Below are 12,133 nucleotides of genomic sequence, written 5' to 3' on the forward strand. Positions count from 1 at the left end.
CCACTTGTTTTTTATTTCCCCCCCCCCCCTGAGCAGGGGATCCCATGTAGAATATACACCCCTGAAAAAAGTCTATAAACGAATTCATGTACATAAGTAAAAAAACACAAAGAAGATAAAAGTCAGGAATATAGGGACAGTTAAAGGCAGTGTTGCGGATCCGGATCCGCATTTTTTTGAGTCCAAGGATCCGGATCCAGGGGCATAAATTTATGGAAAAATCTACCTAAATTTATATAAAATATTCACTTACAAATTTTGAAATATCTTGTAACCTTGTTAAGATCAGCTGATTCACTCCCACACTCTTCTCTCTCACTTTGTATTCGAGATTAAAGAATAAATATTTTTTGAAAAATTTGGTGATTTTATTTTTATTGTCAAGGATCCGGATCTGGATCCGGTCGGATCTGGATTCGCACTGACCAAATTTGGAGGATCCGGATCCGCAACACTGGTTAAAGGAGACCAGCTGCAATTTTCTTTTTAATTTTATTTATGTTGTAAAAGCTAACTAGAAATATGGAACAATGATTTGATAGATTTTTAAATACCCCGACTTGATAACAGAAACGATAATTTAATAAATTTTTCAGAAGATTAAATTAATCTATTTTTGACGTATCCTTGCATTCCTCATAAAAGTACAAAAAGCTTTTTGTGTTCATTGATTTTATTTTAGTTTTTGAAACAGTAGATAACAGTCCTGATCTTAATTTACAATTTAACAACAAAGGTAAAACAAAATTAATTTTTTTTTCTCACCGTTTTTACGTCAGTTTTACGCTTAATGGCTGCCTTCCTAGCATCTAGGGGTTCTGTATTTAAATGGGAGAAAGTAGGTAAAAAAAATAGCTTTAAACCATCTATGCTAAAATTTTTGAAATAAATAGCATAAAACCATCCAAGGGCTTATGTGAATTTTATTTGGAATTTTTAGTATTATTTGTTTAGTGCAACTACTCTATAACTATCTTTCCGTCTGTCTGATTGTCTGTTACATAAAACAGTTTCAACCCGCGACCGTGGCTCAACATGTAGCGCATCCACTCGTCGTCGGGAAGGTGATAGGTTCGAATCACGGTCCGACACCGCGTAACTCGTAAAACAGGCGTAACTCGTTACCATGCACAGTTGGGACTTCTCAGACAAAGGTCGTGCATCTTAGAGAGTTGGTTGTCTGATGGGTGAATGGACGCTTTACACTGCAATCATAAGCGGAGTATGTTTCAAGGTGCGTGGTGAAGAGGTCTAGTACCCGAAGCGACACCTAGCCTCCTAGAGTCTTATCTCTTTACATAAAACAGTTGAAAATACAGTCTATATGCAGTTTAAAGTCTTCTGTATTTAAGCAGTTTTGCAACAAATTTACTTACAATTTTGTGTAGACTTATACATTTATATTCTGCCTTTTTAGCATTAGCACCTACCGTTTCATAGCTTCGCTTTTAAGAATGTTGTCATCCTTATTTTAATATGTTTTAGTTGACTCTGAGACAAACTCAACAACTGAAAATAAACAAAATTATTCAAGTGACACAGATTCAATCAAAAGTGAAAAATCCTCCACAAAAAGCAGTGACATAAAATCTTCGAAAAATATAACAAAAAATCGCGGAAACTCGAGCAGTGATATAGACAAGAAAGAGTCTAATTCCTCCCAAGGGAAAGGAGAGGAGGAGAAGAAGGTGGTGGAGAAGGCGAAGGGAAGACAGAGGGAAAGAGGGGCCAGGGAGCCGAGTCATATCATTGTTGAGACTTATTACAGGTAAATATATTCATGTGTTAATTTCAGGGGGGAAAGGGACATTGTACTGTAAATAGCACCTAGTAAATGGTTTAAATCTACAGAAGGTGCAATTTAAGTTTCATAATTTTATCATCTACTGTCCTTTAATATGTCTGCCTATTTTCATTTGTCTTTTCTACCATAAGTAAGGAAAGGTTTATGGCAGCTAAAAAAAAATATTTTCTTTGAAATGTACTTTCTAAAAATATTGTATACACTACCTTCTAAATCCTTTTTACCCCCCTAGTCATTGTTAGTTTTTAACTGTCGAAAAAGTTGAAACCCCCAAAAAAATATTTAGTAAGTAGGTAGGTAGGTAACTAGGTATTCTTGACTATCCTCCTTATTCTATGTGACTATCTCTTTGATTTGTTTTCAATTTATTTTACATTTCTTTATTCTGTCTTCTTAGTATTGTAGTACGAGCTATGTTGGTGCTGTGTGAGCAGCAGTTGTGCTGTGTAGCTGTTGTCATCCTTGTTCTATACTTTACTATCTATCTATGTATTATAGTATGAGCTATGTTGGTGCTGTGTGTGGGCAGAGCAGTGGAACTGGTGTCAGCAGCAGTTGTGCTGGAGCTGTTGGCGGTGGCGTCAGCCCTAGTACAGGAGCTAGTGGCAGCTGCGGCAGCTGTCCCACAGGAATTTATACATACACTATACACATCATCATCTAATTGTGAGGGATAAAGGTTTCCTGATAAAGTCTCACCTCATTTTTAAAAGATATATTTGACAGATTTACCTATTTTGGGGGAGGGTACCACTACCCTCCCAAGTGAATTAGCTTCTAGAAAAAAATTACCCCCACCCTAAAATTTTTTTTACTTATTTAAAACTAAAATTTAAAGTGTAGTATCGACTTTTGTCCCCCTTTCCACCCCACTGCCCTTCAGTTTAAAGTCACAAGTAGCCTCTAGGAGCATAGTATGTATAATATTACTATAACCAGGCGCCCCAACACAACCAATAACAACGCCAGCAACTAGCAGGATACCAAATATCAGATCAGGTTTGTAACTTATTTAGATACAAATATGTTTACAACAAATTAGTATGCAACATAGAAAGCAAGTTTTTATATGTTTTCCTCGCAGCATATATAACAAATAAGTACAAATATGTCCTTAAATAGCATAGGTACCTAATAACATTAAATTTTACGAAAAGTAGAAGAATCAAATATATTGTCAGTAGAAATACATTTACATTGTTAATTGACATACGGACGGACATAACTTACCTTAAGGGTAGCTGCTGAACCTATGCTATCCATTGTCATTTTTTGTTGACAACTTGTTAAAAATATTAGATAGAAGTTTCTTGGACGATTAGGCATAATGTTACAAGCAAGGCATCTCTATAATCATTGTTAAAATTTTAAGTATGTCCATATGAAGCATCTTGTAGTTAAGAACCTTTGTGACCGATATATACAGGTTTTTTTTCTTCTTGGTATAATAATCTAGAGGGTATCTTTAATATTCCTTTGCAGTGTTGCGGAGCCGTGGAGTCGCCATATTTTGCCGGAGCTGGAGCCGTAATTTTCGTTAAAAAACGGCTTCGGCTCCGGACTAGATAAACAAAGAGATTTTTTATAAATTATAATTTGGTAACTCTGTTTTGTCATGTGCAAATGCCCCTTTTAAGTTTTTCAAGTCCATTTTAATCAAAAATTGAACTTTTAAAACCTTCAAAAGTCAAAAAAAGACGTGGGAAAAAAATATGTCGAGTTTTTCTTGATTTTAGGTCAGAGCCGGAGCCGCCATCATCACAGACGGCTCCGCGGAGCCGGAACCGGAGCAGCAAAGAAATCAAACGGCTTCCTTTGTATTACTTTTCTAATTTGTTCACCTTTGCTTTTGTGGATGTTTTTATCCTTGTTTTTTTTAGGATTTAGCAGAGAATGTACTCCTGCAAGCGGAAGCAGGGATTTTCCTCCATTGACCCATAAAGTAAGTCATCAAAAATTTCTTTAAACACTACAGAGATATAATTATAGATATTATTAAATGAAGAAAAGGTTACCTACCTAATCTCTTTTATTTTATATCTTTAGAATTTTGTGATGTTTAGTTGAATTTAAAAATAGTTATTTATCGCCTCGTATTATAGACAGCTTTTCGCAGATAGTAAAATAAAAAAATATAATATTTATTCCAGTTTTTTAGGCCCGCGGGGGCCAAAGTCACGGGCCAACAAAACTTGTATTATCATATGATTTTTATTTTAATATTCATGGAAAATTATCCATTATACGATACATGGTATTTCAATATGGCTAGGAACCGGTTCTAATCTAGTGGAAGTTCAGCGGTTCCAAAGCCACCCTCTTCTACTATGATTTGATTTTATATGTCTAATAATTCAAATTTGGCCAATCCAATGCTAGCTTTTCAATACTTGATGAACTGTTAGTTTAAAAACTGGCCTATATTAATAGTCCGTTTCGGGGAGGCTTTGATTAAAGACATGATCATCTGCCTTTGGAAACAAGATAACAAACGTAAGAGTTCAATAGATATTTAATGCCTGATCATATGACAAAACTTGAAAGTTATCTCTTTCCTTCGGTAACTAAAAAGGTCATGTGATCATTACATTGACAGAATAATTTGGAAACCTATTTCCATATGTGTTACCTAAATAACTAGTATCGAATGTTCGTAATATTGATATATGTTAAATGTTTGTATGTCTTTATACGAAAGAACAGTAATCTTTTTTAGTAGAGAAGCTACTCGATAATTCACTTTGTCTGTCCGTCAGCCAGTCAGTCAGTCCGTAACGCTATGGGGGAAACGTGATTTTCTCGGCTCCTATTTAAGATGGACAGCTGAAATTTTTTTAGATTATTATCTGCCTATCTAATCTATACATTGTTTTGTCCATCTGTCTGTTATTTAGGGTGCTAGTTCGATTCCTAGATTTAAAAGTTTTAGTGATTTTCTCAACTACTTTTCAAGAAATTTTCTGGGATTAATTAATTTTACATTCTACATATTTTCACCAAGTTTTTATTAAGATTTGTCTATTACCTAATTGGGGTGCTAGATCGATTTCTAAATTTTTTTTTAGGTTTTCGTGATTTTCTTGATTCCTATTCACGATTTACGGCTAAAATTACTAGGGATTGTGTATACTCATATTCTACATATTTCCATCAAGTTTTATTAAAATTTCTAATTAATTGAGGTGCTAGATCGATTCCTAGATTTTTTAAGTTTTCGTGATTTTAAAGGTTGCGTGATTTTTAAAGGTTTCATGATTTCCCTATTTTATCAAGTAAAATTTTTATTGTATTACACTGCTCTTTAGCAATTTTTTCCTGATATCCAATCATGATTTTTGAGCTTCGCTACTTATGGATGTTGTCATCCTTGTTTAATTTCAAAAAGGCTTCAGTTTCATGAAAACAATTTTTATTTCTTTTGTTTCACCTCCCACATATTTTTTTTTCTTTTTTGTTCATTCCACCTTAGTAGGGGATCTCATGCTGAATTTATACCCCCGTTATATTGACAGAATAATTGAGAAACCTATTCCTATAAGTCCAATATTACAAAAATGCATTATATAAGGGGGGCGGGGGGGGGGGGGTTCAATGCAACCATCTCGTAATTAATGCGCAAGTGGTACTTAGAATCCGAATTTAAGAATGAAATTTGGATTGAGTAATCCTTGTTAGGTCTATTTTCCCTAAATAGAATAAAAAGTTGGAAAAAGTAACAGCTGGCTATTTTTATTGCAAATCCATCAGTATTTACGTAGAAATCAACTTTTTTAGTGATATTTGTAAATTATTTGGTATTAAAATGATACTCCTAGCATTTTGTAGCTTCAACTAGCCGTTTTTAGTCGGTTCTAGCTGTTAAGCAGCCTATAATAGAATTTTTTTAAAAGTTTATTTATATTATTATCGATAATTATGCCCCAACAAAAGACCAAAAACGGCTAAACGGCTGAGCTGGCAGCCGTTAGCCGTTACTTTTTCAACTTTTTATTCGATTTAGGGAAAATAGACCTACCAAGGATTACTCATGCAAAATTTCAGATCGAAATTCGAATTCTAAGTGCCATTTACTCTTTGATTACGAAATGGTTGCATTTACCCCCCCCCCCCCCTTTTTTTTGTCGCATTTTTAGTTAAAAATGAATAAATTACAGTACTAGGTAGAAAGTCATACTGTAATTGATTTAAAATACGATAAAAATTTCTTTAAATCTAATGACATTTATTTAAAAGAAACTTCCTTTATTTGATGGATTTTTTCATTAGAATAAACTTGGCTTTATTATAGATTGTTTAGACTGGATGGCTTTGATCAAATCAATGGTCTTTTTAGCTTTTGGAAACAAGTACAAAATATGTAGACTTTCGGATTATTCGAGAAAAATACAGTCCAATTTCATCCATTTTTTTCCTATTACAGTATTTTAACAACTACAAGGCCAATAAAAACGCGGCAATAATAGGTCTTTCGCGCATTTTTTTGCGTATTGTAATATAATAGACTAGCGGCTTCGCCCCTAGCTTCTAGGGGCTTTGCCCCTCAAGAGGTTTAGTCAACCTAATTTTTAATATTTTCGGTACAAACAGACAGACAGACATCGTTCTACTTTGTATTATAGATAAGAAGTCTTAAAGAAAATGCATCTATGCTAATATACTCTACAGACCTATTTGTTCACCTGTCTTGTCTGTGTATTAGGAGAAACAAGGGTCAAGATCAAGAGAGGGAAGTATATCAACATCAGAATCTAAGGAATCCACTCCTTCGGAAAGATCAAGACAAAAGTAAGTTGTTAGATTTTGTCTTCGGGGCTCTAAATGGATAAAAAAAAAGGTCGATAAATTTATATACATTTCCAATGATGATACACAAAATTCCCTTTATCAAGATTACAATTATTGGTTAAAACGTTTGGACACTGAAGTTAGTTAATCAACCAATCAAAAGTCCCCAAAGTTGAGTCAACGAAAACGTTATTAAAAACTTTTGGGCTAGTGTAATAATCAGCTCACTGTCTCCTTCCTTCATGGACGCAACTGTCACTCGAAAACTTTCTTTCCAAATGTATTCAGTCGTACGCAAAATTAAGTCAAAAACACACTCGCAACAAGTATATATATTAGGATATATAAGTTGGAAGGAATTTTAATGTTAGAGAGAGATTTGAAATCTGCATCAAAGGGGGATGTGGAAAATAACCATTTGGGCAGGGGGGGGGGGTTTACTCGAGAACCCTTAGAGCTAGAGGGAGCTAATTTTGGATATAAGCTTCTATGGGGCCAAAGTTACTTTTAAAATTATCGTCGACCCCCCACCCCCCCCCCCCCCAAAAAAAAAATTTTTTTTTTGGGGGGGGGGCGGGTGGATTATACTATAGGATGTTTCTCATAAACGACTTGAGATAAATGGAGCAAACCTTGGGATACAAGTTTTGTAGGCCTATATTTGATTTTAGAATTATCGTTGACCACCCACCCACCCCAAAACCCCTAATTTGGGGGGGGGGGGGCGGGTGAATTATACTATAGGGTGTTTCTCATAAACGACTTGAGATAAATGGAGCAAACCTTAGGATACAAGTTTTGTAGGCCTATATTTGATTTTAGAATTATCGTTGACCACCCACCCACCCCAAAACCCCTAATTTGGGGGGGGGGGGGGCGGGTGAATTATACTATCGGGTGTTTCTCATAAACGACTTGAGATAAATGGAGAAAACCTTAGGATACAAGTTTTGTAGGCCTATATTTGATTTATAATTATCGTTGACCACCCACTCACCCCCAAACCCCTAATTTGGGGGGGGGGGGGGCGGGTGGATTATACTATAGGGTGTTTCTCATAAATAACTTGCAGCAATTTTATTTTGGGTGCTACTCCCTTAGTTTTAGAGATAATTGGATGAAATCTTTTGGGCTGGGTCACTAATTACCCCAAATATTGGTATCTTTAAAAAAAACGGCTGCGAGACCGCCGCTCCCGCCGCCTGCCACCATTTACCGCCGCCACCAAAAAATTTTTTTTTATTGCCTTTCTCGCCGAATTAGGCAATTTGGAATCATTTGAGACCATGTTATTTTTTTCAAAATTCGGCGAGAAATGCAATAAAAAAATTTTTTTTGGTGACGGCGGCGGGAGCGGCGGTCTCGCAGCCGTTTTTTTTAAAGATACCAATAGTTGGGGTAATTAGTAACCCAGCCCAAAAGATTTCATCCAATTATCTCTAAAACTAAGGGAGTAGCACCCAAAATAAAATTGCTGGTATGTCGTGTGACGAGTCACCACATTTCCCCCCCCCCTTTACTTACAATTTTGTTTCAACTTTTATTTTGGGTGCTACTCCCTTAGTTTTAGAGATAATTGGATGAAATCTTTTGGGCTGGGTCACTAATTACCCCAACTATTGGTATCTTTTAAAAAAATGGCGGCGGGACCGCCGCTCCCGCCGCCCGCCGCCGTTTACCGCAGCCACCAAAAAAAAATTTTTTATTGCATTTCTCGCCGAATTAGGCAATTTGAAATCATTTGAGACCATGTTATTTTTTTCAAAAATTTTTTGCCTTACAAGCAACCCTGCGGGGGATTTAGTCTTTTTTTTCAAATTCTCGAAAAAAATAACATGGTCTCAAATAATTCCAAATTGCCTAATTCGGCAAAAAATGCAATAAAAAATTTTCTTTTAGGTGGCGGCGGTAAACGGCGGCGGGCGGCGGGAGCGGCGGTCTCGCAGCCGTTTTTTTTTTAAAGATACCAATAGTTGGGGTAATTAGTGACCCAGCCCAAAAGATTTCATCCAATTATCTCTAAAACTAAGGGAGTAGCACCCAAAATAGTCACCACATTTCCCCCCCCCCCCCCCCTTTACTTACAATTTTGTTTCGACTTTTATTTTGGGTGCTACTCCCTTAGTTTTAGAGATAATTGGATAAAATCTTTTGGGCTGGGTCACTAATTACCCCAACTATTGGTATCTTTAAAAAAAACGGCTTCAAGACCGCCGCTCCCGCCGCCCGCCGCCGTTTACCGCCGCCACCAAAAAAATTTGTTTTATTGTCTTGCCGAATTAGGCAATTTGGAATCATTTTGAGACCACATTTCCCCCCACCCCTTTTATTTTGGGTGCTACTCCATTAGTTTTAGAGATAATTGGTATCTTTTTTTAAAAAAAACGGCGGAGGGACCGCAGCTCCCGCCGCCGTTTACCGCCGCCACCAAGAAAAAATTTTTTATTGCATTTCTCGTCGAATTAGGCAATTTGGAATCAATTAAGACCATGTTATTTTTTTCGAGAATTTGAAATAACATGGTCTCAAATAATTCCAAATTGCCTAATTCAGCAAGAAATCAATAAAAAAATTTTTTTGGTGGTAGCGGTAAACGGCGGCGGGAGCAGCGGTCCCGCTGCCGTTTTTTTTAAAGATACCAATAGTTGGGGTAATTAGTGACCCAGCCCAAAAGATTTCATCCAATTATCTCTAAAACTAAGGGAGTAGCACCCAAAATAAAATTGCTGGTATGTAGTGTGACGAGTCACCACATTCCCCCCCCCCCCCTTTACTTACAATTTTGTTTCGACTTTTATTTTGGGTGCTACTCCCTTAGTTTTAGAGATAATTGGATGAAATCTTTTGGGCTGGGTTCTAATTACCCCAACTATTGGTATCTTTTAAAAAAAACGGCGGCGGGACCGCCGCTCCCGCCGCCCGCCACCATTTACAGCCGCCACCAAAAAAATTTTTTTTTTCAAAAATTTTTCGCCTTACAATCAACCCTGCGAGAGACTTAGTCATTTTTTTCAAATTCTAGAAAAAAATAACATGGTCTCAAATGATTCCAAATTGCCTAATTCGGCGAGAAATGCAATAAAAAAAATATTTTTGGTGGCGGCGGTAAACGGCTGCGGGCGGCGGGAGCGGCGGTCCCGCCGCCGTTTTTTAAAAAAAGATACCAATAGTTGGGGTAATTAGTGACCCAGCCCAAAAGATTTCATCCAATTATCTCTAAAACTAAGGGAGTAGCACCCAAAATAAAAGTCGAAACAAAATTGTAAGTAAAGGGGGGGGGGAAATGTGGTGACTCGTCACACAACATACCAGCAATTTTATTTTGGGTGCTACTCCCTTAGTTTTAGAGATAATTGGATGAAATCTTTTGGGCTGGGTCACTAATTACCCCAACTATTGGTATCTTTTAAAAAAAACGGCGGCGGGACCGCCGCTCCCGCCGCCCGCAGCCGTTTACCGCCGCCACCAAAAATATTTTTTTTATTGCATTTCTCGCCGAATTAGGCAATTTGGAATCATTTGAGACCATGTTATTTTTTTCGAGAATTTGAAAAAAATGACTAAGTCTCTCGCAGGGTTGATTGTAAGGCGAAAAATTTTTGAAAAAAAAACATGGTCTCAAATGATTCCAAATTGCCTAATTCGGCGAGAAATGCAATAAAAAAATTTTTTTTTGGTGGCGGCTGTAAACGGTGGCGGGCGGCGGGAGCGGCGGTCCCGCCGCCGTTTTTTTAAAAGATACCAATAGTTGGGGTAATTAGTGACCCAGCCCAAAAGGTTTCATCCAATTATCTCTAAAACTAAGGGAGTAGCACCCAAAATAGTCACCACATTTCCCCCCCCCCCCTTTACTTACAATTTTGTTTCGACTTTTATTTTGGGTGCTACTCCCTTAGTTTTAGAGATAATTGGATGATAATAAGGGAGTAGCACCCAAAATAAAATTGCTGGTATGTTGTGTGATGAGTCACCACATTCCCCCCCCCCCTTTTATTTTGGGTGCTACTCCCTTAGTTTTAGAGATAATTGGATGAAATCTTTTGGGCTGGGTCACTAATTACCCCAACTATTGGTATCTTTTTAAAAAAACGGCGGCGGGACCGCCGCTCCCGTCGCCCGCCAACGCCAAAAAAATTTTTTTATTGCATTTCTCGCTGAATTAGGCAATTTGGAATCATTTGAGACCATTTTTTTTTCTCGAGAATTTGAAAAAAATGACTAAATGCTTGTAAGGCGAAAAATTTTTGAAAAAAATAACATGGTCTCAAATGATTCCAAATTACCTCATTCGGCGAGAAATGCAATAAAAATTTTTTGGTGGCGGCGGTAAACGGCGGCGGGCGGCGGGAGCGGCGGTCTCGCAGCCGTTTTTTTTAAAAGATACCAATAGTTGGGGTAATTAGTGACCCAGCCCAAAAGATTTCATCCAATTATCTCTAAATCTAAGGGAGTAGCACCCAAAATAAAATTGCTGGTATGTTGTGTGACGAGTCACCACATTTCCCCCCCCCCCCCCTTTACTTACAATTTTGTTTCGACTTTTATTTTTGGTGCTACTCCCTTAGTTTTAGAGATAATTGGATGAAATCTTTTGGGCTGGGTCACTAATTACCCCAACTATTGGTATCTTTAAAAAAAAACGGCAGCGGGACTGCCACTCTCGCCGCTGTTTATTGCCGCCACCAAAAAAAATTTTTTTATTGCATTTCTTGCCGAATTAGGCAATTTTGAATCATTTGAGACCATGTTATTTTTTTCGAGAATTTGAAAAAAATGACTAAATCCCCTGCAGGGTTGCTTGTAAGGCAAAAAATTTTTGAAAAAAATAACATGGTCTCAAATGATTCCAAATTGCCTAATTCGGCGAAAAATGCAATAAAAAAATGTTTTTTGGTGGCGGCGGTAAACGGCGACTGGTGGCGGGAGCGGCGGTCCCGCCGCCGTTTTTTTTAAAGATACCAATAGTTGGGGTAATTAATGACCCAGCCCAAAAGATTTCATCCAATTATCTCTAAAACTAAGGGAGTAGCACCCAAAATAAAATTGCTGCAAGTCGTTTATGAGAAACACCCTATAGTATAATCCACCCGCCCCCCCCCCCCAAATTAGGGGTTTGGGGTGAGTGGGTGGTCAATGATAATTCTAAAATCAAATATAGGCCTACAAAACTTGTATCCTAAGGTTTGCTCCATTTATCTCAAGTCGTTTATGAGAAACACCCTATAGTATAATTCACCCGCCCCCCCCCCCCCAAATTAGGGGTTTTGGGGTGGGTGGGTGGTCAACAATAATTCTAAAATCAAATATAGGCCTACAAAACTTGTATCCTAAGGTTTGCTCCATTTATCTCAAGTCGTTTATGAGAAACACCCTATAGTATAATTCACTCGCCCCCCCCCCCCCAAATTAGGGGTTTTTGGGTGGGTGGGTGGTCAACGATAATTCTAAAATCAAATATAGGCCTACAAAACTTGTATCCTAAGGTTTGCTCCATTTATCTCAAGTCGTTTATGAGAAACACCCTATAGTATAATTCACCCTCCC

General features: G+C 37.4%; 1 protein-coding gene across 1 annotated transcript in view; it reads left to right on the forward strand.

The window, feature by feature from the left end:
• The window catches only part of LOC145319662 (BRCA1-associated protein), a 27,777-nt gene that overhangs the window by 1,490 nt on the left and 14,154 nt on the right, over positions 1 to 12,133 (forward strand). The window contains exons 2-7 of the mRNA XM_080161943.1: positions 683 to 736; positions 1,486 to 1,768; positions 2,303 to 2,430; positions 2,741 to 2,803; positions 3,685 to 3,746; positions 6,504 to 6,589. Coding sequence (XP_080018069.1) covers positions 683 to 736; positions 1,486 to 1,768; positions 2,303 to 2,430; positions 2,741 to 2,803; positions 3,685 to 3,746; positions 6,504 to 6,589 — 676 coding nt within the window. The remainder of the gene's footprint in view (positions 1 to 682; positions 737 to 1,485; positions 1,769 to 2,302; positions 2,431 to 2,740; positions 2,804 to 3,684; positions 3,747 to 6,503; positions 6,590 to 12,133) is intronic.

Source organism: Acartia tonsa, chromosome 5, assembly GCF_053477335.1.
Source record: "Acartia tonsa isolate MP-2025a chromosome 5, ASM5347733v1, whole genome shotgun sequence".
Classification (NCBI taxonomy): domain Eukaryota; kingdom Metazoa; phylum Arthropoda; class Copepoda; order Calanoida; family Acartiidae; genus Acartia; species Acartia tonsa.